The following is a 19,952-nucleotide window of genomic DNA, read 5'->3' on the forward strand; positions in this document are numbered from 1 at the left end:
TCAATAGCCGATCCAAATAAGACCGGGTTTCCTGGGTTTCGGTTGAACGGGTCGGGTAAATTTGGGTTGGGTTTCGGGTTTAACAATTAAAGAAGATTTTATTCAAGCGTAACATGATGATAAATAAATAAAACCATATGTTTGAAGATTTCGACCCAAATGTTAACTTCTAGCTCGGGTTATTTGGGTCTACCCGAACTTGGAGATTTCGACCCAAATGTTTGATCTCGTGTTTGGGTTAGAAGTTTATACACGTTAGGTAATTTCAGGTCAGGTTATTCAGGTCTTGGACGCTTCAACACACCCTGTATTTCTATGTTATGAACCTCGATTTGATTGTTTGAAAATTTTTAGAATATTATTTATGTTGCATGATATTTGACATGTGTAATATCATTTTGACATTTTATATGCTTTAAATTGAATGGTTGGGTAGGATAAATAATAGTTCGGGTCAAAGTTTGAGAATGATACTAGAAACTAAACAAATGTGTCACACGCATACGTCAGTTGAGATTAATTTTCGAACTTTTTTTAACGAAGAATATTGACTAAATCCCAAGAAATCTAAGTGGGTTTGACATTGTAAGGTCTAATTCACGGTATTCTCCTGCTGGTGCTTCATCGAGGCTTAAACTCGATTTAAGCCTCGATAATATGAGACATGATTTAATTCAAACTTGCGATATCAAACATAATAAAAATCCTTAGTTAAACCATAATTAGGCCCATGTGTATACCTTACTTGCATCAACTTCGTGAAAGAATTGGATGACATTTAGCTTAAAAAACGAAAATCAAATAAACATAGCATGTAAAGACACCACCTGAAAGTAAATATTTTAAAGAACTTAATTTGTAAATCAGGTTTGTTTAAAGGATAAAATTTTAACTTTTGTCTCAATTTAAATATCTCAAATAACAATGGTTGTACTAACCTAAAGTCGAAACGGTTAATCAGTTTTCCATCTTGGTTTTTTTACCCATCCACACACTTAACTTTAGTGGACAGTTATACACGTTGTGCTATTTTAAGAAATAAACTATAGAAAAGGTCAAGGAAGCATACAAGCCTACCACTTCTACATGTAGCGAATACTAAGGTTGAAGTTTTCCTTGAAACCATTATTCACAAACATCATCACCAATTCTATGATCTCATGTTGGTTAGATTCACATAGAGAATGGAAAGTTATCTGAAGGAGAATTTTGAGGTTGAACCCAAGAACCCGACTGAAGAAGCCTTGAAGAAATGGCGGTCAGCCGTGTGGCTCGTAAAGAACCCTCGTCGCCGCTTTCGAATGGTTGCGGATCTCGCCAAGCGCGCCGCAGCCGAGAAGAAGCGTAGGAAGATCCAGGTTTGATCATTTTTTTCTTTTATGTGTTAATATGTTGAAATATATGTGTGTTTGTTTTAGATTTTATCATTTGCATGATCAGTTGTTGATTTAGAAAACTATATTGAAAATTATTAGATCTAAATCTATAACTTTATATGTGTGTACACATATCTTTTTGCAGTTATCACAAAATATTAAAATCAAGCATACGAAAACTAAATTGACCAAACAAAAAGTAAACCGGTTATTTTGTTCGGTGTTCATCTACATAACTATTTTTTTGTTGTTGTTGTATGTACCCTATTAGCCTAATGGCATCTTTGTGTTTATTCCCATCAAAATTTATGTGAATTCAAGGCTCACATAGTTGCAACAGGTGGATTTTAGAAACAGAGTTTAGAAGGTGTGTGATCGTTGTTCATAGACTAACATAGATGCAATAGGTGGATTTTAGAAACATAATTTAGGAGGTGTGTGTTCGTTGTTAATAGACAAACAAAATTACAAAAACAAAAACTATTTTTGGTTCTCGTGAGTGTTTATCTATATAAGGCTCACAAAGTTGCAATAGGTGGATTTTAGAAACAGATTTTAGGAGGTGTGTGTTCGTTGTTAATAAACAAACAAAAACTAGTTTTTGGTTCTCATGAGTTGTTTTATGTATCACACTTTTAGTGAAGCACCTAGATTTTTTTCCTATATTTACGGTGCTTGTATGTCTCTTAAGTCTTAACCCAACATTCAATTTTTTCGATGATGTTTAGGCCAAAGAAATAATGATACCTTCGAGGGCGGGCCCCGCACCGTATACTATATAGATAGGTCCATGTATACATATATGCATTTATACGCGTACATATATTCATATTTCTATAGACTTTTCCAATGTTTGAAATTGAAAAGTAGCACTATATTATTAGTCTAATTATGTGGCAAACGAGCACAACACGACAGCCAAGTCTGTATGTCCTAAAAACACATGAGTACATGACTTGAATCCAAGTAGTATATATAGGTCGATGAATCAATTAACAATATATAAAATCTCTCAATTATTTAACATTGATTTGTAATTTACACAAAAGAGATATCACAGATTAAATTACAAGAAACTTGTAACCTCAAAACAAGAATTAATAGAATTGCTTATTGAAATAAAGAGCTTAATATTTAAGATCCGTTAAAAAAATTAATAATAATGGTAATATGTAAATTGGACCCCGGTGAACTGAACCTTATGAAATAAGTACTTAATTCTCTTAATTCTTATTTTTTTTTATATTTTTAGATATTAATATAGGTTATATCAAGTAGCCTACTAGCTTTGAATACGTCCTTGTGATGGTTTCGTTAATTGCTTTATATTATCTAGGGATTTATGAACGCTAGGCTGAAAATCAAACAAAATATGGTCCAAATTATTGATTATTAAGCTGAAGTTTAAGAACTCAAAATTAATCTTGATAGTGAACTAATTAAATCAAACCAATTCCGAAACATCCTTAAAGCAACCACAACACACTCCGGTTCTCTAGGTCTGGATCTAGGTGGCAATGGACAAACTTGGATGACATAAACCTCCTTGTTGTGGAGTAACGTCCATAAAGACAAGCTTGCCTCTACAAACCAATACCCATTTAATATTTTTTAATGGAATTTGTGGAGGCTTGTCGTTGTGAAAGAAAATAGGGTTTCTGAAAAAAGTTTAAAATGTGATGTGTGACGATAATATAGCGGTTTATATGACTTTGTTGGTGTAAATGTTCATAGTGAATCCACAATAGCTAATTTTTTAGGTAGTTTTTCTTGTTATTTTTACACGTCATTAATTATTATCTATTTTTATCTATCGTGGGTATCAATTTTATGACCTATTTTTATATGAATTCTTAGGTAAAAATAAGAAAAAAAATAAGATGGAGGTTGGGTCTTTTGCAAGGGGTGGAGCCGGGTGGAGCCGGGTGGGTAGTGAATTAAAAAAATAATATAAAAATAAGTATAAAAGATAATGATAATGTGACAATATTTTTGATTGTTTTTTAGACTCTTTATTGAGTGGGTTTTGTGTGTTTAAAAAATTGTGTTATTATGATATTAATGCTTACTAGACATATTTTTTTGGTATTTTCATGCCCTTATATTATGGTCGGTTCAATCTTTGCTATTTTATCAAACGTTTCTACAAATTAATGTAAGTTAGGTAAGAAAATAAGAGAATATTTAAGCTGATAAAAATAATATTAGTTAATACCGAAAAAACATCATCAACTCAACTTTGTTTATAGTCTCTAGTTTTTTTTTAAGTTCGTATTTTTGTAATAAAAAGGTAAAATAACTTATTATCTTTACATTTGATGAGGTAATGTTCTAGATGTGATATGTTTTCGACATGGATTTTAATTTATAACAACTTTAGATAAAAAAAAATCTATATTACATACACCTCAACAAAAATTTAATAACACACATGTGCATGCGTTTCAATATAAATCTTAAATATATATAAATGAAACATTTAAAAGTTGTTTTTTACATACTTTCAAGTCATCAAATTGTTTTATTTGTAAATGAAAACTTCTCATGCATTTGATCCGAATTCACGGGTATAAGTCTCACCAAACCCAGATAGCTCTTAAACGAGTTATAACATCTCATTGAATTAAAAATTAATCTCATCAAATATTTGATATGAAAATCCTATAAAATAGAGATATATTAAAAATTAATATCCTATTTTTTTAAAAAAAGATATTATTTATAACTAAGAAAAAATTTTATAGTAAAAAAAATAAGCGGGTGAAAGTTGAAACGACCATTCTAGTTAACCTGCTATTAGTCGATTACTGCCATCTAAGCTTCAAATCCACTGTTAGTTTCTTTACATCTTGTGTAATTGACTAATTGACTATTTCGTATACAAACTTTATGTTTGCCTCAATCATTGTTCATGTGTGATGTTTGTTCGATTCGATTCTCGATTCCTAGACCACTATTTAAACAACCTACATTATGTAGCTTAGATAAGTTTGATTCGCGGTTCCTAGATTTTCAAACAACCTTGATTTTCATGAAGGTAAAACAAGATTTTATTGATAAGACCTAATTAGTCAGGCGTCTGGTCTAATGGCATGAGGATGATGACTAAGGATTAAATTCTTATGATCTCGTGTTCGAAACCTAACTTAATAGAGGTTTCCCACAGTGGGGGGTTGCCTCGTTGATAGTGTTTTTGGATGAGTCATGGTTGGAGCGTCAAAATCAATATGAACGGTTAACATCTTATCCCGTCTTAAAAAAACTCACTCACATATTGAGATAATTTTAAGCGCAATAAGAACAAAAGGTATCATCATATTTCAATAGTCACTTAGCCTATTTCTCACATAGCACGCTTAGATTTCCCACATGTATATGGCAAACACATTTACGATGATCCTGTGTATTTAACAATTACTTGTGTGGATTTTCATTATTCGAAACCCGATTCTAAATTCATCTCAAACGCCAACTCAAAATAGCAAAATATTTCACTAGACTTTTAATTTATTACAACTTCAATATACTATTTATTACATTTCTAATACGACATTATACATCATTAAGTATTGACGCAGCTAAACAAATAAGTGATCTTACCTAATATCATATCTGTCTCAACGCCGCAAAAACTCTATAATTGTGTATTTAGTCTCGTACCTGAATGCCTATCCTTAATGTTTTGGATTCTCCCATCAATTTAAGGTTTTCCTATCATCGTCAAAGTTGCCTTGTGTTCGTGGTCTTGTTTTGTTTATCAAAGTTTATCTAGAGGTACACGATTGATATTGATCAACTATAGAATTTCTTTCCGCACAGGATTGGCTCTAGGGAGAGTGAAGTGAAGCTAGGGTTTAGGTCCTCACTTTCAAAGGCCCCAATTTCCAAAACAAAATTAATAACTACACATTTTTAACTTGGGATTTGGATTAGCGTGTGTAATTTGAGCGGTGTTTAAACTGAATTAGGTCTGGAAAGTGTGAGAAACTGCATTACTTCTGTATTTGCAAAAAAAAAATAACATCTAGGTTTATTTTAAATGAAAGCAAGCTAACATTTTACAAAAAGACCTCGTTTTTAGACATCATTTTAAGCCTCCAAAAAGATTAAGTTGGACCTTTGTGCGCTTGACATTGATCCTTGTTTACAAGGCTATGTTTTATGTTAATTTGTAAATAATAGACCATACTCACAGCAATGCCGTTACTAATTATCATTATTGAGGTGATGTCATTAAGCCGTATTTACAAATGTTGGTTCTTTTCGGTTATTACTCTTTTAACCATAATCATAATCGCTAGCTTCCATTATGAGATTTTCTTAGCCATAACCATACCCATAACCGAACTTAGGTTTCGGTTAATCGGTTATGAAGCTCAATTATGGTTGGGTTTCGGTTGATTTGAACTAAATGAACACGGAAAAAGAATCGGTGACATCAAATAGAAGTGAATGGATGTAAGTATAGACATTCATACATTTCAAGGTTTTTCGTGACAATACTTACAACATATACCCAATCCATACATACAAATATATACATATAAACTTATATTTATATCGACATAAGCACGTCTTAATTTTTTTATTCAGTTAATGCTGGGACGCCCTTAACCATAGCCATGACCAATTAATTGGTTAATCAAATAACCTTAACCATAATCGTCCGTGATCTCGGTAATCGATTAACTTGGTTCGGTGACGGTTTGATTATTGGTTTATTTCAGCCCCTCACCCCACGTATAAGGGCCATTTAGGCTAGTCAATGTTGACCGTTTAAAAACGTTACATGTCTAATGATGGCTAAATTGATTCTGTGTTTTTGTTCAAACAATAATCTTCAACTAAAATATTTTGTGTTTCTAGAAACCCAATAAACTTACTAGCAAATTAAATGACTAAACTTCTGAAACTGAAAATCCATAATGACCAACAAAACTGTTGATCATTTCACCACTAAACTGAAACTCCATAATAAAACAATTATAAAGCTGTTTAATCTGAAATAATTAGTTTACATGTTCATGGATGTTTCATGTTTGTATATGCACTGATTTTTAATGTTTTGAAGGTGAGTTTATTTAGCATAATAGCTAGCATTTGTACATTGACTTATGACTTAACAAACCCATTCAACAAACCATCCTTTGAAATATATGCATTTAGACACTTTCACAATTACTTTTCCATAATGTAAACTCATTCATCATTTCCTCTATGTTTCTTTAAACCAGGAAAAGATCCGCATCGCGTTGTATGTGCAAAAAGCCGCGTTACAATTCATTGACTGTACGATCCAAACTTTATAGTTCGTATAAATGTATTGTTTCCCGTCTAAATATTGTTATTCGGTTCATCCAGCCGCTAACAGAACCGAACGCAAGCTTTCCGAGGAAGTGATCCAAGCGGGATACGACATTGAACCCGAGGACCTCGCGTACATAGTCCGGTCCCACAACAACAAAACGTACGACTTCCACGGTGGACTTCATGGACTCGCTAGAAAAGTCAAAGTGTCGCTACGCGACGGGGTCCTTTCGGATGACATACCGAAAAGACAACAAATATTTGGGTACAATCAGTTTGTTGAAAAACCGCAAAGACCCTTATGGATGTTTATATGGGACGCGTTACAAGACATGACATTAATAATATTAATGATGTGTGCCGTGATCTCGGTTGGTGTCGGGATCGCGACCGAGGGGTGGCCGAAAGGGATGTATGACGGGTTGGGAATAATATTGTGTATACTGCTTGTCGTGGTCGTGACCGCGGTTAGCGATTATAAACAATCGTTACAGTTTAAAGACTTGGACAAAGAAAAAAAGAACATTATTATTCAAGTTACGCGTGACGGGACTAGAAAAAAAGTGTCGATTTATGATTTGGTCGTCGGGGACATCGTTCATCTCTCGATCGGTGATCAAGTACCAGCGGATGGAGTATTTATTGACGGGTATAGTTTATCGATCGATGAATCGAGCTTGTCGGGTGAGAGTGAACCCATTAATATTGATAAAAAGAAGCCGTTTTTGTTATCGGGTACGAAAGTTCAAGACGGGTCGGGTAAAATGTTGGTTACATCCGTCGGGATGAAAACCGAGTGGGGTCGGTTAATGGTTACGTTAAGCGAAGGCGGGGACGACGAGACCCCGTTGCAAGTGAAACTTAACGGGGTCGCTACAATTATCGGGAAAATCGGGTTGGCGTTCGCGGTGTTGACTTTTTTCGTGTTGACCTCTCGGTTTATACTAGTGAAGTTTATTCGGGGCGAGATGGGGAAATGGCGGATGAATGATGGGTTGGAGCTTTTGAATTACTTCGCAATCGCGGTTACGATACTCGTGGTCGCGGTTCCCGAGGGGCTCCCGTTGGCGGTCACGCTAAGTTTGGCATTCGCGATGAAGAAGTTGATGAACGACCGCGCGCTCGTGCGACATCTTTCCGCGTGTGAAACAATGGGTTCCGCTACGTGTATTTGTACCGACAAAACCGGAACGTTAACCACGAATCATATGGTCGTGACGCGCTTATGGGCCGCGGGTGACACGAAGGATATTAAAACCAAAGAAAAGCTCAAATCGTCGATCTCCGAAAAGGTTTTAACCGTGCTGTTACAATCCGTGTTTCTAAACACGAATTCAGAAATCGTAAAGGACGATACGGGGAAAACAAGCATTATCGGTTCACCAACCGAAACTGCATTGCTCGAGTTCGGTTTACTTTTTCAAAACAATTACACTCAAGAAGCCAAGAATGTGAAGATCGTGAAAGTCGAGCCGTTTAATTCGGTTAAGAAGAAGATGTCGGTTTTAGTCTCGTTGTCGAACGGTAAGTTGCGAGCGTTTTGCAAAGGCGCGTCCGAGATTATATTAAACATGTGTGACAAGGTCATAAACGAGGACGGCGAAGTCGTTCAAATGTCGGATAAACAACAGAAGGCGATAACGGACGTGATTAACGGGTTCGCATGTGAAGCACTTAGAACAATATGTTTGGCTTTTAAAGATATTGAAACCGGTTCCACAAGTGACGACAGTAACAGTAACAATAACGATATTCCCGAGAGTAACTACACAGTAATTGCTGTAGTGGGAATTAAGGACCCTGTAAGACCAGGGGTTAAGGAGGCGGTTAAGACGTGTTTGGACGCGGGGATAATGGTTCGGATGGTGACGGGGGATAATATTAATACGGCTAAGGCGATAGCGAAGGAATGCGGGATTTTGACAGCGGACGGGCTGGCTATTGACGGGCCGACTTTTAGGGAAAAAAGCGACGAGCAGTTAAAAGAAATAATACCTCGGCTGCAAGTGATGGCACGGTCGTTACCGCTCGATAAACATAAGTTGGTAACGTTTTTAAGGAACGAGTTGAAGGAAGTTGTGGCGGTAACGGGTGATGGGACTAATGATGCTCCGGCTTTGCATGAAGCGGATATTGGATTAGCTATGGGGATTGCCGGAACAGAGGTAATTTGTCTATTTAGACACCCTTTTTGCTATTTAGACACCCATTTTACACACATTTTATCTTTTAAGTACACCCTCTTTAAAGGGTGTATGGGTGTATAAATAGCAACCCCCGAGTATTTATGTTTTCAACTTTTTATTTTGTGTATTTATAATAAAAATAGATTAGTACTAACTGTAAAAATAAATAAATAGGTTAAACTAAAATTTAGTGAAAGCAAAGAAAAGGCTAGAGGGTTGGGCCAACCCACCCTTTGGGTTTTGCCTCCCATATCGTTTTCTATTATAGGGCCATGATTGAATCCCGGGGTGTTAAAACGGGTCGAATTTCACGCGAACACGAAAATCACGTTAGACATGTGAGTCAGAAGATGATACGAATACTGACGGGTTTACACGAACACGACTCATTTAGCCTCCTTTGTTTTGCATGTTATTACTCGATAAGTACAAATTTACAACAAAAAGTATGAATAGATAAAATAAAAGCATATGCTTCAATTATAAAAGTTGATGTCAACCTCTTTTTCAGCTTTAAAATTTTGGCTTAAAATACTCAACAGTCAACACCTTTTTTGATATAACATAAAAAAAAAAAAAACAAAAAACAAAAAACAAAACACATTGGCTAAGCATGTTTACAGGTTTGACCCATAAATGAAATAAACTCGTTTATAGAAAACCAAACCTACAAATTTCTTGTTGAATTCATGTTGTTATATCGTTTATAGGTTGCAAAAGAAAATGCTGACGTGGTAATTATGGACGACAATTTCAAGACAATAGTGGTCGTCGCTAGATGGGGTCGTTCGGTCTACATTAACATCCAAAAGTTTGTGCAGTTTCAGTTAACCGTTAATGTTGTTGCACTCATGACCAATTTTGTTTCTGCATGCACATCAGGTCCGTTAACTGTAATGTGATTATATTTTTGTATACATATATTATTTATTGGTATTTGATGACACAATATTTCAGGATCTGCACCACTAACTGCGGTTCAACTGCTTTGGGTTAACATGATAATGGACACACTTGGTGCATTAGCTTTAGCAACAGAGCCACCTCATGATGGGTTAATGAAAAGGCCGCCAATTGGGCGTGATGTTAATTTTATTACGAAGGTGATGTGGCGGAACATTATTGGTCAGAGCATTTATCAACTTATTGTTTTGGGTATTCTTCAGTTTAATGGGAAAAAGCTTCTTAATCTCAATGGTCCAGATTCTACTGCGGTACTTAACACTATGATCTTTAACACCTTCGTATTCTGCCAGGTAACATGATATTTCGGATACTTTGAAGTTTATATGGGTGGTTTTTGAGTTTTCGTATGTTATATAATGAGGTTTTTGGAACAAAATGTGCTACAAGTTGAACTAGAGGGGAATTTTAGATTTCAAGTTATTTTGATGAAAAAGGATTAAACTTTTAAAATTTTTATTTTGTAGAATTTAACTAATCTTACACTATATAATCAATCATTTATATGTTTCCATGTCTTTATAGATGATAGTTTGTCTAGCCGTTTTCTTTTTATGTGTTTTTTTCCCAGGTATTTAATGAAATAAACAGTCGCGACATGGAGAAAATAAACGTGATAAAAGGAATGTTTGATAGTTGGGTCTTCATGATAGTGATGGTGTGTACCGTGACATTCCAAATCATCATAGTTGAACTGCTAGGCACCTTTGCATCAACGATTCCGCTAAGTGGGAACCTGTGGTTGGCTAGTATTTTGATGGGAGCCGTGAGCCTGCCGGTTGGAGTTGTCCTGAAATACATCCCGGTTGAGTCTTCCACACCGTCCCATGACGGCTATGAACCACTTCCCAGGGGTCCGGAATTGGCTTAAGGATTTCATTTTATTTATTCTTTGTGAGTTTGGTTTCAAATTTTTTAAAACCCACATGGTGGAGAGTAGAATAGAAGATTTGGGATTATTTTTTCAATTTTTGCTTTGCAGAACGGAACTTTGATTTGTTGCTCATTATTTATGGTATTTTCAATGACAATTTTTTTCTGGATTTATGGAAGTTTAGTTTCATTGTTTATTACTTTACTAGTTTTAAAACCTGTGTAACATGTTATGATCCAAATAGTAAGAAAATAAAAGATGACATTTTCGAATTCAAAATTGGTATGATTATATATACATCTAAAACTTATACAAATATCAAAATATAAATTAAAAACTGGATTTGGTTTAGTAGACAAGACACCGTTCATTTTAAAACCAATTGAAGTTCAGCACTAAAGTTTATAATTATACAGTTAAACAAATATTCTGCTTTGATGTAATATGTTATCTAATTACTAAATTTCACACTACTTAATAACTAATTGTAATGATTTTTTAAGTATTTATTTTATTTTAAATAGCTTTAGACAAATTCTATATAAAAAAATTAGGCCCATAAAGCTGTATGACCAAACTGTCAAACCATGTGAGTCCATTCATAAAAGTAGTTATATTGCACAATTGTACATTATACATGCAATATCATCACATGTTATGATTTATGAATGCATCATACACAAAATAAACCATCATAGGCCAAAGATAGACTTCTTATGGAGTAATGTATGGTAACTATTTATGACTAGTTCACTCAGAAAAAAAAAGAAAAAAATAAAATTTTGAGAAACGCTTGAAATCGTCAAGTTTTGTAAACGAGTTGAACTGAGCCCACTGAGTATGTAACGAGCCAGCCAATGTTGGCTCGCTTATTTGACTCGCTTAAATCAACCATAACTTTCAACATTTTATAGCTCGAGCACAAGTCAAATCAAACAATCTAACCCAGCCAAATGGAGTTGAACCAAATCTTTTTAACCAGGCCGAAACCAAGCTTGAGCTCAAATTTTCAGCTCGGTCTCGGCTCAGTTCCTGAAAAGCACTAATTGCAACAAGGTCAAATGGGGGTAATTATATCTTTATGTAAAAAAGCAAAGATCAACATGCAGACACTAAATAACCGATCCAAATTGTAAAATTCAAACCGTCTACTTAAGATCCTTAACAACATTTTGACCAACATCTTATGAATCCTTGTATGTTTTACTATGTCACAAGGAAATAACCTAAGCTTCACTTGGAGATCTGCTAGACTGCGGTTCAGACACGTTTCTTCGCGTGAACAACTTGTTTATATCTTCTGTAACCACATTGCTCCTATAATGAATGTTCAATAAAACAACGATCATTCTCCATAAAAAGGCACACGAAAAAGTTCAACTTATCATTTCATAAAATGTCTGGTTCAAAATAATCACATCCAAACATCACCGTAACAAAATAAACATCTAGCAAATAACATTACGATTAAAGATTCTACCAAATAATAATAATAACAACAATATCAGGGCATATGAACTCACCTTCCGCTAAGCTGAGGTGGACAAAGAAGACTACTTGCGGTCTTTTGAACATTCTTTGAATGAGGCAGGTTCCCTCTAGGAATCTTCCCGTGACGATAAGAACCTGCTGATTCTTTCAAATCCCGTTTGCGTGACTCGTTTTGCGCCATTGCAGCTGCAACCTTAGACGTGTGATCATATACTCCACTAGCGTTCGATGGCAAAGATGGAGAATTCAAGAGAACCGATGCATCGGGTAGTTTTGATAGTACACTGATAACATTTAATACTCCTCATAAAAAAAAAGTTATAAAAACAATTTCAGGCATTAGATTCATCCAGTGTTGTAGAACTCGCTAGTCGGGATTATTCAGATTGGACTTCTAATTACCCAAAAATTAATCAGTCCGCGGCCAACTAGCGATTAAACACCGGATTCTTATTTAACTTTTTTAGCATTATGATCTTAACTCATTATTTTTACAAGGGGTTAAATCAAACAAAACCCTAATAAATCACACACATAGTTCAGCTATAATAATAACAATAATAATAATCATGAATACAACAAAACTGTAGAGACTGAATGCATCTAGTCATACATTGAAGGACACGAATATGTTTAGTATAATTAGAACCCTAATTTTATGCCTATTTTTTTTTGATAAACTGGAAACGAATTGATAATGAAAACAAACTTACTGGTTAGGCTGTGGAACGACAAGATTAACGTTGTTGGGACCTTGTTCTTTACCGACCGGTTCGTCGTCTTCGTCCGATGAAGCATAATCAACCAGCGACATCTTTTATCCCTCTCCTCTATAGTAAGTACTTACTATTTTGGAAATTTGGGCACAAAATATATTGACTATCCTCCACGAATAGGTCTGAATCGGACGAGACATTGTTAGTGTTCGGACATATGAACGGTTTACGAACACTCTACTGAACAAAAATGCATGTTTGTGTTCGTCCATTAAAGAGCTGAGTTTGTTCGTGTCCGTTTGTGTTTGTTCGTTAATATTGTAAACGGACAAAACGAATGGACTCTAATGGGCAAACGATCACTAACAGACACTAATGAATATTAATGGATAAACATACATAAGCGACTCTACTGAACAAACGAGCGTGAACGATTACGTATTAATTTCAAAAAGTATAATTGAAGAAGCGTGGATCGACTTACTCATATACGATCAATGTTCCTCGGGTATGAGTGTGCTGTATCACCGATGGTTTTCCGGAATATGAGTTCTTCCACCTACAAAATGAGCAGCACCGTGAACTTACCCCTCAGAAAGGGACAGAGGGGTCCTCTTTGGGGTAACCCTCCGGTGTGAGAATAAGATATTGTAGGAGAAGATGATAAGAATGTGAAAGTGAGTAAGGACTTAGAATATATTTTCTTGCTTACCTCCCACTGTGGAGGTGGTGTGGTATTTATAGTATTAGGGTTTCCAATGATTGGGCTCAGACCCAATTAGGGCCTTTTTGGCCTCCTCCTATTGCTTCGCGCCACGTGTCCTTAGGACACCTGGTGCTTTTTCATTGATTATTCTCTGACCAAGGTGTTTCACCTGACCCATGTGCAATCACGTGGTAGCACATGGGCTTTGCTGAGTTGTCCACCCTTCAATGACAGCTGTCAACATCAGCATATTCTTTATTCCTTAAAGGATACATTCTGGAAGGTTGTTTGATGAGCACAATCATGGTTGTCCTTATCCTGATTTGGATAAGGACGTGGTTGATTGTGTGCATGTGTGATATGCGCCTATCCTGGGGATGTGCGAGGTCTTCTCTTTATTCTCACGCGCAGATGTTTCATGCGCAGATGTGATATGCGTGAGCATATGTGATATGCGCCACGCGCAGATGTGATATGCGTGAGCATATGTGATGCGTGAGCATATGCGATACGCGTGAGCATATGTGATGCGTGAGCATATATGATATGCGTGAGCATATGTGATGCGTGAGCATATGTGATATGCGTGAGCATATGTGATATGCGCCACGCGCATAGGTTTTGGCTTTGCGTTTTCATGACATCCTGATTTCAAGCCTCTTGTCTATATCTTGTGGGTTGACCCGCCCTGCTCGATGTTAAGGCGGGTGCATACCTCTTCAAGCCCCCCCAGTCTAATGTGTGTCTTGTCTCGCGCGAGCGAGGTAAGATAGATATTAGACTTAATGGTTTGCTTTTTTAATAGGGTTTATCTTTTCTTTTTCATTTCTCACAAGTGCGTTGCGCGAAATTCTATCCTTTTGGTTGAAATGAATCGTCCATGTACGTGGTTGGTTGGTGCTGACATGCGTCAGAGATGGAGACGTTATGTGTCAGACTTTTCGTGTGCTCGAGGTGCTACAGTGGCCTTTCATGTCTCCTCATACAGTGTCAGGAACACGTGTCGCGCTCATGTTGGCCTGCACCTGCGAGTGGGGGCGCTTGAGCGTAACTCTGATCATTACCTGTTTCTTTCTCTCTCCTGGGCCTATAAAAGCAAGCCTTTTGAGTGGTTTTTTCTTCATCTTCATTGTCATTTTCAGAGCTCTTTCTTCTTCAATTTTCATTCCGATTAAGAGCCTTTATCCTTTGCTTCCAGATTTCCGTGCTTAAAGTAACCATACTGTTTGATTCACAATTGTATGTCTGATAACCCATACACCACAATTTTCCCCAGCAAACGCCGTGTAAAGTCGTTGGTTATGTCCACTTTGATGAAGACCGGTAAGGGTAAACGGGCTGCCGAGGCCTCGTCGGAGGAGGTGGGGAAGAACAAAACGGTGAAGAGATGGGATGAGATTCCCTGCAAATAGGCAAACGGCGGCAGATCCGCCCACCGGCTATATCTCTTTATACTCTCACTTTTTCACTCACTGTAACCTTCGTCTTCCGATGACAAGGTTTATGGGTGCGCTCCTTCAGTTTTATGGGATTCACATATCCCAAGTCCATCCTTGTGGACTAGTGCGCATGACTCATTTTGAGTTCATGTGCAAAGCTCAGCGCGAGGAGCCCACCCCTCGGCGCTTTCAATATTTTTACAAGCCAAAAATCCAAGATTCTTGGTTCTCATTCATACCGCGCAGTCAGAAGGTTAAGTGCTGCACTGTTTCCTTCAAAAGCCTTCATGACTGGGCTGAAAATTTTTTTTATATTAAGGCTGGTGTGATTCCCATCCGCATGACCATGCGCTCGATCACTTCTGCGCCCGCGGATGAGAATGTTCTTAAGAACCCAACGGGCGCATGGGTTAACAAGTTATCTGCTGAACCATCCCCCGCCAAGAATATTTGCGAGGAGGCGCTGGTGGGGGTTGGTATGAGCAAGAGGTGGACCGACAGCGCGACTGAGCCTGTCGTCCATGTTGATGGCTTAGGTGAGTTATTTGCTCATTGCATTATTTCTGCGCGAATATAATTCGTTTTGTTGATATCATTTGTCTTGTTTTATGCAGTAAGCAAGGAATACGTCCATGCCGCCTATGACGAGCATATGGAGGGCGGCTCTGTCGCGCTGAGCGCTGGGGAAGTTGCTTTCCCCGATCGCTTCGATGATATGTTCATCCCTGTCGATTTAGAATTTTGCTTTGACAGCGATGCGCCTGGTAAGCCTTTGTACTTATGCTTATGCCTTTAGAATACCAAATTTGGTTACCATTTCTGTTGCACGTATTGTAGATGCGCTCGAGAATTATGAGTTGGAGCTTGCGGAAGAGGAGGTGGAGGAGGAAGAAGCTGAGGCGCCACAACTCAAGCGCAAAGCTAAAGGCAAAACTGGCGCAGGGGCCAGTAAAAAACAAAAGAAAAATGATGCCCCTGTTGCCCAGAATCTTCCTCCTACCCAAGCGAAGGGACTTGAGAAAACCAAGGGATTTACCTCCAAGTTTTCCTCGTCTTCTTTGCCTCGAGGTGTGGGCAATCCTCCCGTCCACACGAGGTATGGTGCTGCCACCTCATCTCTTCGCGCGGCGGAAAAGGGAAGCGGCGCTGCGCCTGCTGTTTCATCTTCTCCAACATGTATACTTTGTTTATATTTTGTGGTTTTATGAGCGTGATTCCGATAGAGTTATTAATGAAGCTTTGTTCACTCAAATGTTTGTAGAGCTGGCGACTTTGGTGGCTCAACCTCAGGCGCAGCAAGGTACCGAGGCTGCGCCGAAGGTTGCTTTGAAGTCCCCTGTTTTACCCTCGAAAAGGGGGAAAATGGACTTCATGGCGATGCTCAATTCGTGGACGGCGGTGCGCCAAGGTATTTACTGCGCTTTGATTTTCTGATTTTTTCATTTAGATCAAGTCATGAATCATTTCTCCTTGTTGGTTTTTTCATAGGAATTATAGCTGGCACACAAGCTGCTGGTGGCACTGCTGGCGCCGGCGCCGGCGCCGTTAGTTCTGCTCCTGCTCCAACAAGCACTGAATCTCCTCTCATTGGGATTACTAAGGAGCATGAGACTATTTTACGCACTGATCTAACGGCGTCAAGACCTCCCTCACCTCCTCCTGCGCGCAGCCCTCGTGAGACTGTTTTTGATTTTTCCAAGTCGCAGGAGAAGAGACCTGTTACAGAGGATGATGAGGAGGTCAATTCTGAAGGTTCTGATGGTGGCCGCGCAAGCCCTGTAGCGCCACGAGATTTCGTGATGCAGCCTTCTTCTCGTGGGGCTGGCGCTGACTTTTCTGCCGGCTCTCCGCAGGTATAAGTTTGTTTTGCTCCGCTGTGCGGACTTCCAGATTAGTGTTTAGATGACTAAAACGTTGCTTTTGCGTTGCTTTGTGTTTGCAGGAAGCCGATCACATATACCGCCCGAGCTGGAATATCACTGAAGATAGCTCTTTTCAATCCATGGGCGTATGTGAAGACTTCTGGGCTCACTCTGTTCCTCCGGCTGAGAGGAGGTTTCAAGAGGACCGCGCTCGCGTGGACTTGCTTAATGACCACCTTTTTGCTGGGTCTGCGTTCTTTGCTGCCTCCCAAGAGCTTCGCAATGATTATATAAAAGTGTGTGATGCCCTTGTGGAGGCCAAGCGAGAGGCTAAGGTTTCAGCTTGGAATCTTTCTGATGCCCGAGAGAGGGCTGAGAAACTCCAAGCGGAACTTAGCGAGAATCGGGCAAGTGCCAACGCTGCTTTTGTGAAGCGCGGGCATGAGCTGCAAGCTGCGCGGGAGAAGCTGCAGGTGGCAGAAGCGGATGCCGCCAAGTACGCGCGCCGGGCGCGTGACCTGGAGTTGGAGGCAGAGGCGCGTGACCAAACTCTTGCGCAGGCTAACACTGACAAATCTTTATTAGAGAATGAGGTTGCGCGCCTGAAGAAAGAGCTCGATGCTGCGCGAGCGGAAAAGAATGAAGCCTTGGTGGCAGCAGCGTCTGACAAAGAAGAGCTAAAACAAGCCAAGGAAACTGTTGAGTTGTTAAACTCTCAGATTCCTGCTCTTGAGACGTCTGTTTCTTCCCTCGCGCAGGATCGTCAATGGCTAGTTTCACAGGGTGTGACTCGTTGCGCTTATGCGATGAAATACTCAGACGAGTTTCAGACCCTTGTGATGGATTGCAATGCAGCATCGCGCTTGGTGTGTCAAGCTGAAGGGTTTAAGGATGGCTATGAATATGGCATGCTGAAGAAGAATCCATCCGACTACCCTTATCAGCTCGACGCTGTCTGCGCTGACATGGCCGAGGTGGGGGAGAAGTACTTGAATACTCCAATTCCCATCCTTGAGCAGGTATTTTAACCTTAATGAGTTTACTTTGACTTATTTTCCTAATCTTTTGTACTCATACTTTTCCTTGTGATTTGCAGATAACCGCGCATGCTGACCAGCCCGATCTTGGCGCGCTAAAGAAATTACTTAATGAATGTGAAGGGACTGGTGGCAGCGATGATGGCGCGGGCAATGCTGCCTCTGCTAGCGGCTCTGGCGTGGCCAAAGGACCTACTCCTGACACTATCGTGATAGAAGACGACTCCATTCAAGACGAACAGCTTGATTATGGTAAGTTTGGAGATGACGAGGAGCGGGCTGCGCCAGATGCTGAGGGAGGAGGTAATGATGAGGACGATGAAGAGGCTGATATTGATATAGAGACTTGAAAAGCCCTTCATGTTTTTTTTTTGTAGTTTTTATCTCATCATTTGTAAATTTGTAAACTTCTATGTTTTGGAATGAAATTTTGTTTTTTCCTTATTCGCATCTTGCGCATTCCCAATTCATCTCTTTATATTGCATGTGTTTGCTTGTTGAATATAAGATATGCTTGCACATTGAAACTTGAAAAAGGTTGTAAGGAAATTATTTTACTTAATCCTTAACAGTTGTCATATTTCAAGTTATTTTGCAATATTCTGAATATGCTGACACGTGCCTTGGCATTTCATTATTCCTCTTTTGCGCGACGTTATCGCGCATTTATTATAGGGAATTATGAATGAGTTTTTTAGCTTTTACGTGTCAGTATGTGTTACTCTGATATCCATTATAATCCCATGCGCGACCTCGACCTGAGACCTTAACAACTATGTTTTGGCATGTGCTTTGCCTTAGCTGTGCTTAGGTATTTTTATGGTCTAGCTGCGCAGCATGTAGGATGGATGTTGTGAGTAACTTGAGCTAAGGCTCATATTATTGGGCTAAGGCCCTGACGTTTTAGAGTTAAAACTCGTTAACGCGTTTGAGCTTGAAGCTCGCGCATGTATGTTTTACTTCGTTTTATTTTTAGTTTGATGTCAATACAATGTTGTCATTGCTCAAAATTAATAAAGGGAAGTGTGAAACATGCATGCAAAAGGTAATAGAACACACATTAAGAGAAAATAGCGCGTATCATTATTCATAATGGCTTAAAAAGCCTTGATTACAAACTTGACAATTTTTACATGAAACATTTTCTAAGCTGTGCTGCGTTCTATGTGCGCGGGATCTTCTTTCCATTCAAATCTTTTAAAGCGTATGCGCCTTTTCCCAATTCTTCTGAGACTTGATAAGGTTCCTCCCAGTTGGGGGACATCTTTCCCGGGGGTATTGCGCGACTAGCTTCATTGTTCCGAAGGACAAAATCATTCTTCTTGAAGTGGCATTCTTTCACGCGCTGATTGTAATATTTTTCTAGTTTTTTCTTGTATTTGGCTTCACTGATGATAGCCGCCTCTCTGCGCACTTCAAGTAAGTTGAGATCCAACCTCCTTTCGCGCTCGTTATCCGTCTTACTCATCATGAGCACTCTATAGGATGGCCATCCAATCTCTGCTGGAATCATAGCCTCCGTTCCATAGGTTAGGCTGAACGGGGATTCGCCATTGCTGGTTTTGCTTAATGTCCTGTGCGCCCACAGGACATTAGGTAGCTCCTCGGCCCATGAATGGGATTCTCCCTCCAACCTTTTCTTCAGCCCATTCAGCAAGCTTTGGTTCGCGCGTTCCACTTGGCCATTCCCTTGAGGGTGGTATACTGAAGTGAAGACCTGGTTGATGCGCAATTCTTTGAGCCAACTGGATATCTTCTTGTCAGTGAATTGTTTGCCATTGTCGCTCACAATTTCCATGGGCAGGCCAAAACGGCATATGATGTGGCTCCAAATAAATTGCTTCATTGCCTCGGCTGTGATTTTTGCCAGTGGCTTGGCTTCAACCCATTTTGTGAAATAATCCACTGCCACTACAAAAAATTTTAACCGCCCTTGCGCGTGTGGTAAGGGACCCACAATATCGATTGCCCATTTGTGGAAAGGCCATGCGGAGG

The 19,952-nt window shown here is 38.8% G+C and overlaps 2 protein-coding genes across 2 annotated transcripts; one reads left to right on the forward strand and one right to left on the reverse strand.

The window, feature by feature from the left end:
* Positions 1–880: 880 nt before the first annotated feature.
* LOC143611226 (putative calcium-transporting ATPase 11, plasma membrane-type) lies at positions 881–10,863 on the forward strand. Its single transcript, XM_077085478.1, has 6 exons — positions 881–1,358; positions 6,611–6,665; positions 6,738–8,848; positions 9,580–9,751; positions 9,827–10,125; positions 10,404–10,863. The coding sequence occupies exons 1-6, from the start codon at positions 1,185–1,187 to the stop codon at positions 10,701–10,703; spliced, it is 3,111 nt and encodes a 1,036-aa protein (XP_076941593.1). The 5' UTR covers positions 881–1,184; the 3' UTR covers positions 10,704–10,863.
* Positions 10,864–11,472: 609 nt separating this feature from the next.
* Positions 11,473–13,029, reverse strand: LOC143611230 (uncharacterized). Its single transcript, XM_077085484.1, has 3 exons — positions 12,911–13,029; positions 12,230–12,481; positions 11,473–12,023 (listed from the first exon to the last, which is right to left on the reverse strand). Exons 1-3 carry the CDS (start codon positions 13,009–13,011, stop codon positions 11,933–11,935), a joined length of 444 nt encoding a protein of 147 aa, XP_076941599.1. The 5' UTR covers positions 13,012–13,029; the 3' UTR covers positions 11,473–11,932.
* Positions 13,030–19,952: the final 6,923 nt, after the last annotated feature.

This window comes from Bidens hawaiensis, unplaced genomic scaffold (assembly GCF_021521415.1).
Source record: "Bidens hawaiensis isolate Kalapana, Puna unplaced genomic scaffold, B.hawaiensis_p1.1 tig00030252_1, whole genome shotgun sequence".
Classification (NCBI taxonomy): Eukaryota; Viridiplantae; Streptophyta; class Magnoliopsida; order Asterales; family Asteraceae; genus Bidens; species Bidens hawaiensis.